Source organism: Monodon monoceros, unplaced genomic scaffold (genome assembly GCF_005190385.1).
Source record: "Monodon monoceros isolate NGI ecotype Baffin Bay Population unplaced genomic scaffold, NGI_Narwhal_1 Super_Scaffold_5, whole genome shotgun sequence".
Taxonomy (NCBI): domain Eukaryota; kingdom Metazoa; phylum Chordata; class Mammalia; order Artiodactyla; family Monodontidae; genus Monodon; species Monodon monoceros.
In genome coordinates, this window is record NW_021703782.1 from 106,502,046 (window position 1) to 106,519,822 (window position 17,777).

At 56.9% G+C, this 17,777-nt stretch overlaps 1 protein-coding gene across 1 annotated transcript in view; it reads right to left on the bottom strand.

The window, feature by feature from the left end:
• Window positions 1–16,821: 16,821 nt before the first annotated feature.
• The window catches only part of IER5L (immediate early response 5 like), a 2,028-nt gene continuing 1,072 nt past the window's right edge, over window positions 16,822–17,777 (bottom strand). The window contains exon 2 of the mRNA XM_029201542.1: window positions 16,822–17,749. Coding sequence (XP_029057375.1) covers window positions 17,000–17,749 — 750 coding nt within the window. The 3' untranslated portion in view covers window positions 16,822–16,999. The remainder of the gene's footprint in view (window positions 17,750–17,777) is intronic.

A 17,777-nucleotide genomic window follows, 5' to 3' on the forward strand; every position in this document is an offset into this window, starting at 1 on the left:
AGGGAGAGAGTGGGAGAGAGAGAGGGAGAGAGAGATAGAGACAGGGATAGAGAGGGAGAGGGAGGGAGAGAGGGAGAGGGAGGGAGAGAGGGAGAGAGAGGGAATGAGGGATAGAGAGGGAGAGAGAGAGGGAGGGGGGGGGGAGTGATGGAGAGAGAAATAGGGAGAGAGAGGGAGAGAGGTTCAGAGAATGCCAGACTGCTCAGTTGGGATTTTGGAAACTCAGGACAGTTTTCTTGGTGCTGAGTGGAACCTGGTGCTGGTGCCTCGGCGCAGGTAGGAGATGTTAAAGGACCTGTGAAGGGTAGAGAGAGGCCTTGGGCTGGAAAGAGGAAGATTGGGGTGGCATTTGGTGCCAAGGGAGAGTGTGGGGTTCTTGATGGCCCTGGGGACACCCCGTCTGTGCCTAGGAGGACCCCAGAGGAAGGAACACGTCTGGGTGGGAAGGGGCGCTGAGTTTGAAGAGCTCTGTTGGGTAGACATGTTAGACCTGGCTGATTGGAGGCTGGCAGGGCTGCTGAGACCCAGTCCCCACCGGGCTGCAGGGATGTCCAGGACTACCCCACCACCCAGTCTGCGCTCCCCCGCCACTGCCAATGCTCCAGCCTCAGGCGGCCTTCCCACCCCGTGCTCTCTGTTCCTCAGACGCTCCGGGCCACTGAATAGTTAGGATTTGGCCCCTTCCCCAGAACCCTTTTCCCCACTGGGAGCCCCTGGCCCCACTCCAGGGCTCAGCTGAGGCCTCCCGTCCTCTGAGAGCCCTCGCCTGGCACCCTAGACCAGGGCAGGTATCCTGGATGTGCTTGTGTGGCCGCCCGCCTGTCCCTGCTCTGAGTGCTGGGCACACCCGGCTCTGGGGACTACGTGTGTCTGTGCAGCTGCTCCAGGACCTTTGGGGAGAATGGGGGGCAGTCATCTAGTTGGAAGATGGGGTGGTAGGGGGCTGCTTGCTCTTCAGACACAGCTTCTCTTTACTTGGGGTTCCTTGGTGGGGGCTGAGGCCCTCCCCACATCGGTCAGTGCCCCCTGTCACTGTTCCCTGCCACGTGCCTCTGGTCTCCCCGCTATCCCTCCCAGGGTGCCAGAGGAGACTATCTGTGAATGGCTGTGATGGAGTTAGGGGCCCTGCCCAGGAGAATCGGGAGGGAGGAGAGGAGGCTGGCTGGGCACCCAGCCTGGAGGCAGGGAGACGCTGCTCTGGCAGAGGGGGTGCTCACCGTGTCCACTGCTGTTCTGAGGCCAGCCGGCCAGCACAGGAGCTGGGTGTGCGGGGGACCTCCGAGAGAGCAGTTCTGAGGGCATGGGGACCGAGGCAGAAGTGCAGTGGGCTGCGCTGGGGAACCTGAGTGCAACTGCAGGGTGAGGACCAGAGCTACGGGGGAAGGGGGTGCTGGAGAGGCTGGCTTGCGTTGGTTCATTCAACCAGCAAACATCACTGGAGCCCGCTCTGCTCCAAGCCCTGTGCCAGGTGCTGGGGTGCTACAGTGGGCAAGACAGACAACTCTCCCCGCTTCCCAGCGCTCCTCCTGGAGCCTGTTCCAGCATGACTTCTCCCTATGGAACACTGGACATACCCTATGTGTCCAGCAGTGGGGGATTGTTGGAGACCGGATGGAGCAAGCATGCAATGGGCCATCAGATGATGTGCTTATCTGTTTATTCTTTTTTTTTTTTTTTTAAGATTTTGGGGATAGGAATTTATTAATTAATTTATTTATTTTTGCTGCATTGGGTCTTCGTTTCTGTGCGAGGGCTATCTCTCGTTGTGGCAAGTGGGGGCCACTCTTCATCGCGGTGCGCGGGCCTCTCACTATCGCAGCCTCTCTTGTTGTGGAGCACAGGCCCCAGACGTGCAGGCTCAGTAGTTGTGGCTCACGGGCCTAGTTGCTCCGCGGCATGCGGGATCCTCCCAGGCCAGGGCTCGAACCTGTGTCCCCTGCATTGGCAGGCGGATTCTTAACCACTGCGCCACCAGGGAAGCCCCATTTATTCTTTTGGAAGATGCTTATGACCGGTTCTGAAGCAGGGAAGGCCGCTATAACAACTATGGGTAAAGTACAGCCCCTTTTTGTAAGAAATCGAAAATCTACATTTTTGATCGCTCCGTCTCTCTGTCCATCTACATGGACAGAGGAGCAGAAGGCTGTTTCTCTAGATAGTAATGTGCTTATCCATGGGTGCTGGGGATGTGAGGGTTTTGGGGAAATCCATATTGCTTTTTCTGCCTCCAAAAGATGGTTGTGAAAATGTTAAACATTACTGAACCACAAAAGAAAAAGAAAAGGACTGTGGGTAAGTTTTAACTTTGCTTTTTGTTTTTCACATTTGATTTTTAAATCTTTCTATAGTGTCCACATATCATTTTTTAAAATAAAAAAAAATTTCCCCCTAAAGAGCATTGGAGTCCGGTGTACCTCTGGCAGAGAGGCAGGAGGGAGAGAAGCGGGAGGGGAGACTTGCTTAGATATACCAGGAGGCGGGAGGTGACTTCTAGCAGAGTCTTCCTGCGAGGGAGGAGGACAGGTAGGCTTCGGGGAGTAGAGCTCCTGGGGGACCTGTGATGAGGCCTCCTGCAGGCTGGACCCAGCGAGTTAGCTGGGATTCCTCTCGGAGCCTTTGGATGTGGAAAGTTGAGGTGAGTCAGTGGCTCCTTGGTGGGCACCTGCAGGATCCTAGCAGACATGGGTTGGGTCCGGAAACCAATCCCGGAGATGAGATGCACTTTCTCCTGCCTGTGACCTGGATTGGCGGTGGAGGTGGTCATAGTTATAAACCAAGGGACGAATGGGATGAATGGTTCCATTTTTCTCAACACTTTCAATCCTGCAGAGGCTGGTTTCCCGAGTCCCAACAAAGGGGCAGAGCGCCGAAGCACCGTCCTCCATTGAGCACGGGCCGTTGAAGGCACCATGTCCAGCACCAGGGAAGCTGGGAAAAGCGCAAGGTCTCTAGGGAAAGTGATAGTGGAGAGGACCCGGGAACCAGGCAGGCCTGTGTGACCTTGGACAAGGGTCTTCACCTCTCTGAACCTCTCAGTTCTCTTATTTGTGCGTGTGGATGGCAGTCCAGAGCCATGATGCTGAGATAGAGCGTCAACAGTGCCTGGCACGATGTCGACTCCCCAGGCGCAGAAAGAAGCGGGAGGTGTATCCCCTCCCACAGGGCATCCAGCTGTGTCGCTGGCTGGTCTCAATCCGCTGCCACTGCTCCAGGACACTTGGCACCCTCTCCAGCTGGATTTTGGCTGACCTCTAGCCAGATCTCTTGCGTGTGGACACACCCCTTTTCCCTCCTTATTTGCTTGGGACTAGATTGGGGCTTTTCAGAAGGGACAGCGCCAAGGCAAGCAGAGTGCAGGCACTGCATCCCCAGATAACTAGAGTCCAGCCCTGGGCGGGGGGCCGCAGGTGGACCAGACTGCCCAGACCTCCACCTGCAGACATTCAGGATGGTCTGCTCCCTGAGCAGACCCTTCTGCACCGGATGGTACAAGAGGGCCTGCGGGGGGCGATGGGCACCGTAGAGGATGGGAGTGGGGTGGGGAGTCTTCCCTGTGGGTGGGACCAGGGCCCCTGGCAGCGAGAACTCCTGGAAAGGCTCTGAGGTGCAGCTAGGGTGTGATTGTCCCAGTGCTGGCTGCCGACTCCAGGCCTGGCCTCCAGCCTGGAACCCACTGGCCTGGTGAGTCCTCCTGGATGACCGAGCTCCTATAGGGGCTGCTCCCACCCCACTCTATCCACGTTCCTGGCCCCCCATTTCCTCATTTGCCACTGCTGCTCCAGGCCCCAGAAGCCACATGCACCCTGACCACTGGAGGTGTCCTCATGGACCCTGGAGCTGGTGGCTCCTGAGGTCAGCCTGTATGTCTGACCCTGGGTGAAAGTGCCTAAAAGCATGTCTCACCTCATCCTCACCATGGGCCAACTATGTACCCATTTCTCAGAGGAGGAAACTGAGACTCAGGTGGGTCAAGGCACTGGCCGGACAGGGGAGGTGTTGGGTCTCTTTCCTGTCAAAGCTCATGCTCCTCTAGCCTCTCCCTGGGGCCCGAACTGAAGCCTCAGGTGACCTGAGAGCCCTCCTCTTCCTGCTTTTCACAGCCCATCTCTCCAGGATTGGCCCTGTCTGAGAGGCACCTTCTCCCAGAGCCCCGTTTCTGGAGGCAGGGCTGGTTCACACAAAGACAAAGAAGCAGGATAGCAAGGCCGGTAATGACAATTCTGGCAGATAGCCATGTGTCGGCCTGCAAGATGTGCTTTACACGTGCCTTCGTGGAGTCCCCACAGCGAGCCAGGAAACTGGCGTCACCTTCACATTTTAGGGACAATGAAACTGGGGCTTGGAGGATTTTAGTGACGGCCCAAGGTTTCTAGCTCCTCCTGTGGAGTCAGGGCGGAACCAGGCTTGTCTGATATGGGTCCTATGTTGGTCAGCAGGACGAGACACTTCCAGCTGGGCAGGAGGAAGACGTCCCTACAGTAGTGGAAATTGCTTATGGCCCGTGGCTCCTGGTTCTGCCCCCAGGCCCAGGCAGCCCCTCTCAGTGGACAGCACCCATCTGGCCCCCAATGCAGGCATTAGCCTGTCTTTCTTCCATTCCCCAAATCCAGCCCATGAGCAGGTCTAATTGGGTCCATCCAATGTATAACCTGAATCTGTCCACTTCTCCCTGGACTGCCCTGCAGCCACCTTGGTCTCAGCCACTGTCAGCTCTCATCAGACCCCTGAGGCAGCCTCCTCTCTGGTTTCCTGACTCCACTCTACCCTCTGAGCCCAGCTTCCACGCTGAGCCAATCAAAGGGGAGTCCCATCGTATTCCACCAGTGGCTTCTCACTGCCAACAGAAAAGCCCACTGTATGATCTGACCCCTGTGACCCTTTCCACTCTCCTCCCACTTCCTGCGCTCCCTCGCTGGCTGTCTAAGGTGCCAAGCTCACTCCTGCCCCAGGAGTTCCCTCTCCTGGGAACCTGCTGTTCCTTCTGCTTGGACTGCCTGGGCCCCAGGGTGAGCAGTGGCTCTGTCTGGTTGTTTAGGGCTCAGCTCAGATGCTGCCACCTCCCAGGGGCCCTCCCTGCCTTCTCTGAGTTGCAGAGGGAGCCTCGACCACGCCAGCTGTTCTCTGTCCTGACGTAGGTCCTCTGTTCTAGTTGCCTTCATGACACTCGTCATGATCTGAAATTTTGTTGTCTGTGGACTTGTTTGCCTGGTTCTCATTTCCTCTCTCAGTAGATTGTGAGCTTCCTGAGGGCAGGGAGCAGGTTCACAGTGGTCACCGCCGAATCTCCAGTGCCTGCAACAGTGGCTGCCCTAGAGTATGTAGGTGCCCAGTAATTCCTTGTTGAGCGAATGAGTGAATAAAACGCCCCGTCCCTGGAGTTGTTCTAGAAAAAGCTGGACTGCATGTGCTGGACGGGGGCCTTGGGTGCCAAGTTGTCCTTCCCCCGGGTCCAGTGCAGGAGCTCTGCGGCCCCATGGAGGGTCAGGCTGGCAGGACAAGTTCCCAGGGTCCCGAGCTCTGAGGAGTCATGGTTCTGTGGTTCATTCAGAGAACAGCAGGGCAGCACTCTTGATGGAAGCAGGAAAGACCATGTGAACCTGGGTGGGCTGAGTCTGTGGGAGATCCCCAAGGGTGGAGAGGCAGGGCAGCAAGGAGAGGGATGGAGCGGGAGTGGTCCTGCTTTGGATAATGTACAGATGCCCCCTGACATAGGAGGGGAAGGTCCAAGTGTTCATCCTGGCACTCAGGGCCCTCCCTGAAACAGGTGAGCCCCCTTGCTGGCCTCCTTTCCGCATCTGAGGCCACCCCCTCGGGTCTCCTCTGCTTCATTGATGGGGGCCAGCACTTATTCATACCATCTTTCCAGCGCCTCCCTGACCCAGAGGAAGTGGGTCCATTCAGCCAACAGAATTTTATGGAGCGGGGCTTCCCTGGTAGCGCAGTGGTTGGGAATCTGCCTGCCAATGCAGGGGACACGGGTTCGAGCCCTGGTCCGGGAAGATCCCACATGCTGTGGAGCAACTAAGCCCGTGTGCCACAGCTACTGAGCCTGCGCTCCAGAGCCCGCGAGCCACAACCACTGAGACCGCGAGCCACAACTCCTGAAGCCTGGAGACTGGAGCCGGTGCTCTGCAAGAGAAGCCACCACAGTGAGAAGCCCGCGCACCACAACAAAGAATAGCCCCCGCTCGCCGCAACTAGAGAAAGCCTGTGCACAGCAACGAAGACCCAACGCAGCCAAAAACAAATAAAACAATTTAAAAAAAAAAAAGAGGGGCTTCCCTGGTGGCGCAGTGGTTGCGTAAAGGAAGGGTGTGTAAAGGAAGGATATCAGGGGTTGGTGGCTGTGCAGCCTTCATTCCTCTGGGAATAGAATCCCTCTTCCCTATGGAGAACCCATCAAAAGGAGCTGAAGTGGGCTGACCAATCCCCTAGTCTTAGGGATGACACATGACCAGACCTGGCCAATCAGAGGGCTCCTGCCTCCCCATCTGCTAAGACTAGTTCAGGGATGAGCACATGACCCAAGCTGTGCCAACGAGTGGATCCCTGATATTTCCTGTTGGAGCTTTGGGAAGATGCCCCTTCTGCCAGGGTTGCTAAGCTGGGAAAATGTTATCCTGGGGATGCTAGTGGCAGGGCCAGCTGTGTAATTGTGGGCCCAGTGCAGAATGGAAATGCAGGGCCCCCTGCTCAAAAAGCAGGAAAAAGTGCCACTAATGGTGCCTAGAACGCGTTTCCTTCCTTCCGCAGGCTCTCAACTTGTCATGGTGTTTTTGTCTGCTGTTTAATGTCATTCTGAGTAAGGAAAAATAAACATTTTAACTGATTAACATGAATTTTGCCATTCGTCTCTATACTGTGCACTAACATAGTTTAAAATGCAAGCGTTAGAGCGTTTAACTCGTGTGACACGGATTACACGATTTGTATTTTGTGGCTTGTCCCTAAGGGTGCCTTGAGCTGGTCAGAAAAGACAAGTGGAAACCAGACTCAGGAAGGTTATAGGAGGAGCAGCTGGCTGAGGGGATATTCCAGAACCTCCCAGGCACCCCTCCACCCTGCCGTGCATGCCCACGTGCGTGTTCCCTCCCTCCCTTGGGCCTGACAGTTGCTGAATTACCCCTTCCACCAACCACCAGACTGATGTCCTGAGTCCTGGCGCTGGGCTGGGACCTAGGCACCTCCCCTTCCCACAAGCCCCGCTTCAACCTCCAACAGAAGGGTAACTCCCAAGGATCTCAGTACTCAGAGAGAGGGTAGGTAAGAGGCTCGCCCCCTCCTGCACATGGTCTCTGGTTGGCCAACCCAGGGCAACGAGGGCGGCCACCACGCCCTGCAATGCTTCTGGGCACGTAGCCTGACCCCCAACCCTCCCTAAGCCTGTGCCCAGGGTAGAGGGCAGCAGTGGTCACGCGGAGGGGGGATGCCAGGCAGGCCTGGGTGTCAGAGTGGGGGACAGAGGACCTGTCCCAGGGAGGCAGGGAGGCAGGATGGCCTGTGAGTTGAAAGTCTAAGCCCTCAGCGCATGCGCCATTGTCCCATCAGACTTCACTTCCAAAACACAGATTCAAAGTCAAAACGATTATGGATTTCAAGACGGCATAAATGTTAAGCCCCGTTAAGACAGCAGAGCGTTAAACCCCAGGCATGGAGTCTTTTGAACGCGTGGCCCTGGGTACTGGCCGTGTGCCCATGAAGCTGGCCCTGGCTGGTGGCCACCTTGCTCACGCCCCAGAGAAAACCTAAGAGGAGGCCAAGGAGAGACAGGAAATGCCAAGAGACAGTGAGCGAGCCCTGTGGACATCATGTGAGCCTCTGGGTCCAGCTGTGCCTGGAGCTAAAACACCATGGACTTCCCAGTTCCAGAGCCAATTAAACTCTTCTTTGCTTAAGCCAGCTTTGGTTGAGTTTCTGAGGTGTGAATAATGCGGGACCTGCCGAGGTGAGGATCCAGGCCTGGGAATCTGGAGACCTGGATTCCTTTCTTGGCTTAAGGAGTTTTGGAACTGTCTGCCCATCCAAAATGTCTGTGGGTCACTCAGAGATCTGACTGCCCCCCCCCCCACACACACATGGACTTGTTCTGTTCTCGGCCAGGTCCGTTATCTGTGTTAGACCTCCGGTTCTTTGACCCAACAAAGGGTAGCTTTATTCCTCAGCCTTCCAGCGTTCCTCAGGCTGGCTGATGTGGGTGTCAAAGGAGACCCTCACGTCCCACCCCGGGGTGGGGGATGTATGTGTGTGTGTGGCTTGGAGGGTGGCTGGGAGCTAGGGAAGGAAAGTGAGGAAGGTGTGCAGGAGTGTTCAACAAATGTTAGAAAATGACTGGATTGGGGGGCAGAGCGGGGGTTGGAAAGGAGTTAGAGACCCAGGGGGCTGGGGGTGGGGAAGGGGCTGATTGGGGGAGGGTAGGCGAATCACCTCTCACCCACTGTTTCTCCTTTAACCCACTCCTTGGACAGGACAAATAGTCCATTCATTCATGCGTGCATCCATCACTTCATTCATTCCATCGCCAAACCTGTGTCCTGAATGAAATTGTTAAACACGCACGGAGTAAATGTTGACTGCGAGGCATAGCCAGGCCTTGAAGATACCCAGACACCTTGTTGGAGATTAACCTTGAAAACATGATCGCGAATTTATGGAAAGACACAAAAAATCCAACAGAGTTTACAGGACACTTCTGTTCTCCTTCCCCAGCCCCAGAGTGAAAAGAACTTGATAGGGTCCCTCTGGAAAAAGATGCATCTTCTCACTTCTTAGGTCATCAATTTTGTTCAACAGGAGAGAGTCGGTAGAATAACTGTCCTGCATTTTGCACGGAAAATGTATTATCTGAGCAGAGCTGACCAGTGATGATATCGCAGCTCTTGTTTATTGGGCACCTACTGTGTGCCAGGCGTGGTGCTGTAGAAGGCTCGCTGCATAGGTGGGTACTCACAAGCATCCTCATTGTGCACAATAGGGTTTGGAGGCTTGGAAAGGGGAAGTGAAGTGCCTAGTGTTGCCTAGAAAGTGGCAGCCCTCGGTTTGTAATCAGGTCTGTGTGGCTCTGGAGTTTGGAAGGACAAAGCCCCGGCTTCGGACAGGCGCCCCGTGGGGAGGTGACCCTGGGAAGCCCTCTGGCGCCTGGCCTCTGCATGCTGGTCCACGCTCACTCATCTGATATTAACAACTTCCAGGGAGGGGATGTTGCACAAGGAACCCATATACAGCCCTAGGTCCACCGCTCACCCTCCCTCTTTGCTGAGGGTCCCTTGGATGGGTGTGTCCTTGGGGCTCGGTCCATTGGAAGGAGGGACAAAGCTCGGCTTGGCCTGGAGCCTCAGCCGAAACTGGTTGGGGCAGCTGCTCCAGACTGTTGTTATACTGGTTTATTCCCTCCCTCTGTCCCCACCAGTCACCCCCGCCGCCACCCCACTGACCTGGGGGAAAGAAGGAAGTTCCTATAACACCAAGAATCACTACCATTTCTTGAGTGCTTGCTGTGTGCCAGGCACTTCGTGAAGTCCCTTCATGGGTGGTAACTGAATCCTCCCGTCCCTGCCTTCTTCTTTTTTTTTTTTTTTTTGCGGTACGTGGACCTCTCACTGTTGTGGCTTCTCCCGCTGCGGAGCACAGGCTCCGGACGCGCAGGTTCAGCGGCCATGGCTCACGGGCCCAGCCGCTCCGCGGCATGTGGGATCTTCCCGGACCGGGGCACGAACCCGTGTCCCCTGCATCGGCAGGCGGACTCTCAACAACTGCGCCACCAGGGAAGCCCTGCCTTCCTTTTTGGTCCCATCTCCTGCCACTCTCCCCATTGTCCTCTCCCTCTTGGGAGCCTTCTTCCAGTTCCAACACGCCAATGAGTTCCTGTGTTTACTCTTTGCACTTCCTGTTCCTTCTGCCTGGAATGCTCTTCCATCATTGTTCTTGCGGCTAGTATGGTAGAGATTTCTAGGGCCCACCCATCTGCTTCCCAGACTGCCAGGGGCACTGCCCCTCCCAGGCCCCTTGCAGTTAGGCGGGGTCGTGGGACTAATTCAGCCAATGGGCTGTGAGTATAAGTGAGGAGAATCGCTTCCATTGCAGAATAACCTAACTCCTGAATCGCTGTCACCGCATGGGGGAAAGCATCCTGGGAGAGTTGTCCGATTTAGTTGGACTTTGCATGGTCAAGAAATTAATCTTTGTTGTGTTAAACTGCTGAGATTTGGGGATTAATTTGTTACCGCAGCAGAGCTTATCCTACACTAATACAACCGACCTATTTAGATCTCAGCTCATATATCGCCTCCTCTGATCATCAAAGTTAAAGTGGTGCCACCAGCTCCTCATCGGTCTTCTCTAGCCCTGTTTCATTTTCCCACCACACTTATCCCACTGTTCAGTGGTTCACTTGCTTGTTGTCTGTCTCTCTACTAGAATGTAAGCTCCATAAGGGCAGGGCCCTTGTCTGTCTTGTTCATGCTGCGTCCTTGGTGCCTAGCACAGTGCCTGGCATATATAGGTACTCAATATATATTTGAATGAATGGATGAATGGATGCATTTCTTGAATGAGTCAGTGACATAGGCAGATGACCATGCTCATGGGTGGGCGTGGAGTCTGATATCGCCACCTGCAGCTTTCTTACTGTGATTAGACACAAGCCTCATCAGAAGGCTGGAAGCAGTGGTTCCTTTTTCTACTTTTGGAGCATCAAGACTGGGTTAGGACCTTACTTCTTTCCTCCTGCTCTATCTCCTCAGATGAGGGAACCTGGGTCTGCTAGGAAAGCAACTCATCCCAGGTCCCAAGGCGAGCCTGTGACCCAGAGCCAGAACCTGCCCCTGGGTCTCCAGACTCCTAGTCCGGAGCCCTTTCTGCCGAGCTTTGCCACTTCGTCTTTAGTTTCAGCTTAAGTTGCTAAAGACATTTCCCAAGCACTTTTGCCTCTTACTACCCACCTGGCCAGGTAATCTAGCAACTCTGAGCAAAACATTCTGTGATGATTGACGGGAAGGACTGGGCGGGGCTGGGACAGGGGTCAGAGGTGAGAACAAGCAAAGTGCCCTCCAGGATGTGTCCTCAATGTTTGTCCTTTTGTCTCACAGTCTCTTAACAGAGACGGAGGGCAGGAGGCTGACTCCTGGTGAGCCACGGCTTTTTGGTTGAGTGCTCTGTTCTCAGGGGTTGAGCCTGCCCCAGACAGGGTGCATATCACTGCTCCCCTCTCTCTGCTCTGTAGCAGACTACATCGATGATAGCACCTGTCACATCACAGTTTTCTCTGAAAAATATAGTGTTAATTTTTTCTTCTAAATATAAAAGTGATACATGATCATTGTAGAAAACTTGGAAAACATAGAAACGTGCATATGATAAAACAAAGGTCATCTATATTCCCTCCACCTTTCAACCGTTTCAACGTTTTCCAGCTTCTATTCCGTCTGTTTTATCTGCACATGTGAATCGATAATGTTACCTGTACCCCAGATGTCCCTAGGCCCTGCCAGCTGGGGGTGTACAGGTGGGCATGTTAATTTCAGCATGTCCCTCTCCATCCCTCTGGCCAGCACCTTGGCCTCCCCTCACAGCCTTTTCAGTTAGGTCTGGGAGTGCCTGGGGGAGCCACATATGAGCTCCAGCCAAGTTCCTCCATTTTAGCCTCCTTGTGGGTACCCAATGCCCTAGTTCCCCGAGGGTGGCTTCTGTTGCTGCCCCTGTCCTGGGGCCTGCAGCTTCCCCTCCCCTGGTGATTCCTGAGTGGCAACGCTGGGAGGCATCAGATGGCCCTGGGGCCTCATTATCCTGCTAAGGAGCAAGGGAATGTTTCTTTTCCAGAGCTGTGTTGGCTGTACTTAATCACCCAGGCCCTGAAGCAACCATGCCTGTGTCCTGGGTTTCCCCATGTCCCACGTGAAAATGTCTCCTTTTGCTTGGCCTGCAGCCCCTCTCTCTGGAGGACATCTTTGGTCTGTCACCTGTACCACCCTTTTCTGAGAAGAGCGTCCCTTCTCTGCCCATGAGCTTCCAGTGGGCACGACCAAGCCCCGTCCAACCCTGGCTGCAGGTTTGGGACAGGACAGGGTCCTTCCCTGAGATCTTCTGCGTTGGAAACAGGAGAAGAGGACAGTCCTTCTTGGGTGGAAAAGCCATGGGATGGGAGTCCAGGAGCTGCTTCTTACAGCTGTCATGAGAAGTGGATCTGCAGTAGGAGAGTGGCGTGCTCAGTGCAGAGAAGAAAGTCACGGGAGGCAGAGAGAGCATCTGGAGATTTGCCCCTGGATCCAATTGTACCTGAAGCCAGCCGCACCCCTGCCCGCTGTACAGTTCAGCGCCATGAACCAAGAAATGCCACCTTTTGCCCAAGTTGGTTCCATTCAAGTCATTGTTCCCTACCATAAAGATCGTGACAAATCCCAGGAAGAGGTCAGTCCCTGCCCTGAGTGGGGTGGGATACAGACACCGCTGTCCTGTGTGTCTCTCCATCCCTCCGCCCTGCTAGTTCGGGTTCAGCTGGAACTTAACAATGTTACTGTTCAGACAACATCAGGGTCATTTGACAGCTCGCATTGTAATATGTTACACATTCTTCTCCACGAGACTGTGAACTCCAACAGAAAGACTGGCTACTTCTTTGTCGTGTGACTTCTGCCAAGATTTCTCATTTCTAAAACTAGGATGCTCATGGTATCTATCTCTGAGAGTAGCTGGGAAAATTAGCTGAGTGAATACATACAGAGGGATTTGCTGTCCTCTTATCTGCTCTTCTTTCTCTCAGTACTCAGGTCAGTGCTTTGCACTGGCCAGGCACTAAGTGGGCACCCTGCAAATGTGTGTCCCGTGCATGGAGATGCAGAAAGACATGCCCCGCACCAGAGCGACACCCACGGACACACACACACACACACACACATAGGATAGTAGCACTCAGATCTCAGTATGCTACACAGTGACCCTCCTGGGAGCCCAGGGCATCCCCAGCCCCTGGCTTCTCTGGAGGGCAGCCTGCAGCTCTCCCAGGCTCTCAGCTGTTATCCCCGAGGCTCCACATTGCTGGGAGCACAGCTTGGAGCCTGGTTCTGCTTTACACCACGTATCAAGGACAGCAGGACCTGTGGTGTTCTAGGGGCTGAGGGAAGTATGTGTGTGTGTGCGTGCGCGCGTGCGCTGGTTAACTTGGGGGGACCAGGGGCTTGCTGGAACTCTCGCTTCCAGAACTGCTGTTCTCTGAAAGCTCCGTCTCATCACTCCCTAAGTCCCCCAGTCTCTTCCAATCTCCCTGCTTCCTCAAGTAGCCCCCCACACTAAGTCCTGCCTGGGGGCTCTTGTGGGGTCTGGCTTGGTCTTTTTCCTGGAAAGAGCAGGGCTTGTCTGTGGATCTGGGTCTCTGGACTCCTGGTTTGCCTGCTGGCCTGCCCCCTTCCCCCTTTCCCAAGACCCTCATGGCCCATATCCTCCCCACACCCCCACGCCCCCCCTCCCCTCAGCCTTTCAGTTGCGCTCAGCTGGGGAGTATTATTCTCTCAGGATGTTCTGGGAGAGCACGCTGTGAGCTGTGCCAACCTCCGGGGAGGGGGCGTGGCCTTGAGTGGAGTGAGGATGCTCCTTAGAGCGTCTCGTGTTGGGGACAGTGCGTTTGGCCAGGTGCGGCCTTCAGTGTGGTGTGTACTGTAACATCAGCACTGCTTGTGTTACGACTTTGTGTGGAATGTCTTAGTGTGAGAGGTAGGTGGCCAGGGGGTTGTGTTTTGGGTCACTGTGCATTGTGCTCAGGGCATTAACGCTTTGTGTGGCTACCCAAGGTCCCTGGGCCCTGAAAAGATAATTGGGTGGAAGGGCACCTCTCTTCCAGGTGCTTCCCGCGCCCTCCTTCCCCTTCCCACGGGTTCACTAGATCCCAGTGTGCCTGAGGTCTCTTACCGCAGCTGAAGCTCAGAAAACCTGGCAGAGGAGAGGAGAACCCCGGTTCCGGGGTCCTGTTGAGTTTAGAGCTCTTATTTCGTAGGCCACCGCCTACACTCCTTTGCCCCAAGGACAGGTGGGAGTTCCCAAGCCCCTCGGCTGGTCCCTTCCCAGGCCCAGGTCCGCCCTCCCAACAAAGGCGGCCGACCACGTGCCCCCTCCTCCCCGCGGGCCTGGAGTGGGGATGCACGCAGCCCCCGGTTCCCGCTCCAGCCAGGGCTAGATCCCGACGCAGCGCTGTGCCCCAGGTGGGCGCCCAGCAGCCCCCAGCAGCCCCACCGCCCCCGGCTGTGCCTCGCCCACTCCCAGCCGCTGCCGCTGCAGCACCCTGGAAGAGCGCTAGGGGGAGCTCTGGCAACTGGCTTGGTGGATTGAATCAAAACCGCGCATCAAACAGCTCTTCCTCGGACTTGGGGTGGGGGGCAGGATGGGGAGGAGGGCGACACGCCGTTACCCTTCCTCAGCAGCTCCAGACTCTTCCCGTGGGAGGCCGAGGAAACAGCCCTGGGGGGGGTGAAGGTGCCTTTCCTCCCCGTAACTCACGCTTCCATAGTCTCCCTCTTCCTCCATCCCCATCGCGGGCCCTTCGCGGCCCCCCGGGCTCTGGAGTGTCCCTGAGAACTTCACCTCGCGCGACACCGGGACCCAGAGCCCAGCGGGCTCCTGGGACTGGCTTGCGTCCGCCTCTCGGAGACTGGGGTGCGGGGCCTCTCGGCGGCAGCCCCTCCTCTCGCTGCGGGAGGCGTGAAGGCTGGGGTCGGGGACGTGAGTCGTCCTGCGGGGTGGCTCGTGCAGCAAAGCTCAGGGAGCGCAGGGGCGAGAAAGAGAGCGAGAGGGCACTGAGGAGACCGCCAGGGACGGGGAGGGGGGCGGGGAGAGAGAGAGGGAGAGAGAGAGAGGCACTATCAAATAGCAGCTGCCACTTTGCTTTTTTTCTTTCTTTCTTTTTTTTCCTCTTTCTTCCCCCCCCCCCCTTCAATCCTTCCTATCCCCTCTTACGCTGGAACCAACCCGCGCGCCCCCGAGCCCGAGGCGCGGCTCCAGATGTGAATTTGGTTCCAGGGGGGAGGACGCGAGCTTCCTCGGGGCCTTGGCACATTCTCCCACTCTGAGGTCATTCCGTAGGTGGTCAGCGGGGAGAGCGCGCCTGGAGCCTTCCTGCCTCCATCCACTGGGGAGGGAAGAGAGGCGGGCGGGAGGGAGGGGAGAGGGAGAAGGGAGGGGCGCGAGGAGGGAGGGAGACGCCGCCAGCACACCACCAAGTGGCACCGAGCAGTGATAACAAACTCAACTTAAAAAAAAGAAAAGGAAAAGGAAAAAACTTCCCCAAGTTGCAGCCCAAGATGTGCGGACGTGCGGGCAGAGGCGCAGGGCGGGGAGTGTGGGTGGCCCGCAAGCCCCCCGGCTGCTCTCCCCAGCCGAAGAGAGCTCAGACGTGAGGCCGACCAGGCCCTGCGCCCCTGGCAGGTCAGGAAATGTGCTGGAGGCTCGCTCGGCTTCCTGATGGAGACCCTGGGGGCGGCCGGTTCCCGTGGGGGGCAGGCGCCTCTAGGGAGGGGGGCCCGGGAAGCGCGCAGCGCCGGCTCCTTCCCCAGCAACCAGCACCACACCCCCGTTCCGCTCCCACCCCCGGCCCTGCGGTTGTGGGCAGATCCTGCCCTCCCAGGCCCAGGAGAGCTGGGGTTTGCCGGAGGGTAGGGGTCTCTCCTCACCACCCTCTATCCTCCCCTCCACCTCCAGGTTGACCTGAAAACAAGGCACCGCCATCCTCTATAATCGACTTTTTATTAAGATTATAAATTTAAACAAATCTGAACAGTTTTACCCGGTGATATACAATTCAGTATGCACAAAAATACAGGGGAATGAGGGAGAAGGGCCAAGAAAGGAAGGGTTGGCAACTTGTTTTGGAGTCCACATGGTGCTGATGATAGAGAACCAGAGGGGCTGCAGACCAACCCCACCTTTTTACAACAAAAGGCTTTAAATTAAACAAGATCTATCGAGCTGAAGACACAGGACGGGGTTGTCACAGGCTCGAACAATGCTGGTTTCATGAAATGCAACCGAAGGCTGAACGAGGACAGTGCAACTTAGAAGCACACACACAAACAAGCACATCTGACCAGGAACTTAGTGAAAAGTCTCCAACGCAGTCGGCGGTCCCGGCCCCTCCCTCCCTCGGGGCCGCCGGAGATCCAGGTGAAGGAATCGACTTCCTTTTTTGTTTAGTGAGGACCGCAGTGCTGGGCATGATGGGAAATGTAGTCGGCTGTGCCCGCCCCCCACCCCTTCCCCAAACAGTGTCCGAGAGTGTCGGGGTGTCGGGCGCCACCCCCGAGTCTGGAAGACGGGTGGAGGAGGGGAGGAGAACAGAGCCAGAGGGGCGGGGAGAGGAGGGGTTCAAGACACCCGCCCCGCGAAGAAAAGAAAAAAAAAGTTGAAGTGTTTTCATTTCTGCCTTCTCATTTTGAGAACTTTGGAGGCCGCCCCCAGAGAGGAAATGTGACCCAAACGTCCCTTTCGGAGATAGAGTTTGCCTTTGTTTTTGCTCAGGATTTCACAAGACCCATTCCTCACCCCACGGAGGAACTCGGGAGAACGGAGCGCCGGGCTTCCTAGGTCTGACAACTGATTGGAATCGGAGCCCCGGGCCCCGCGCCCTCCTGCGCTGCGCCCCCAGCGCGCCCCGGCGGTCCGGGCGCCCTGCCTCGCCCCCGGCTGCCCGGCAGCTCCGCCGGGCAGCAGCCCTTCCTCACGTGGCTGGCTCCTCTCTAAACACCACTGCAATCACTACAATAAAAAGAAAAAAAAAGAGTAGGAGAAACACAAAGCATACTTAAATAGGCGCTTTTTCTCTCTGCAAAAATAAAGTCCAAGATCTTAGATTTCTTTTTCTTTTATTTTACAATTTATAAAACATCAGCCATCTCCCTCTGCTCGCCCCCAGCTCAGCCCCGAGTGGCCGGGTGCCCGTTCGTTCCCTCCTCTCGCCCCTTGGCCGAGTCTTTGTCTGGCCCCAGCCCCGCGGGGCCCCGGGTCCCCGTGCCCTCGGGGATCCCTAGAAGGCGACAATGGCTCGAGTCCAGGCGCCGAGGCTGGCGAGCGCCTGCTTGGCGCACAGCTGCCCGTTGAGCGGCGGCGGCTGCTCAGAGGAGTCCGGCTGTCGGCTCACTAGCCCGGAGAAGCCCGAGCCAAAGATGGAGATCAAGTTTGAGATGTTGGACGCGTCCGGGGACGAGTCCGGGCAGAAGTCCTCGAAGCGGGCGCGCTTGCAGGGGGCGAACGGGACGCCCCCGGGGGGCTCGGCCCCCAGGTCGCCCGCGTCCTCGTCGTCGTTGTCCTCCTCCTCCTGGCCTGGGTAATACTTGCGCTTGCAGCCGGCGGCGGACGCCAGGCCGGGTCCCGGGGCGCCCTGGCCACAGCAGGGGCAGTGGGCGGAGGCGCAGCAGTCCTGGTGCAAGTAGCCGTTCTCCACCGTGGTCACCACGTGAGTGTCCAGGTCCAGCACGGTGGTCTGGCTGCTGCAGTGCACGCCGAAGTCCGAGGGGGCCGGGTACGCGCCCCGGTAGAAGCCGGGGGAGGAGGCGGGGGCCGGGGAGGCGGGCGGGGAGGCGGCGGTAGTCGCCTGAGGGGCGGCCCCTGGGGGCGCGGAGGGCGCGGAACAGGCGGCCGAGGCGCGAGGGTCCCGCTGGCAGAGGGCGGCGGGCGCGGGCGGCGGCAGCGGCGCAGGACCCGGCTGCAGCGGCTCCAAGGGCTGCCCGCGGTGGGGCGCGCCGTGCGGCGGCTGGAGCGCGGCGCACCCGGGCAGCTCCGAGCCGCCTCCCCGCCCGCCTCCC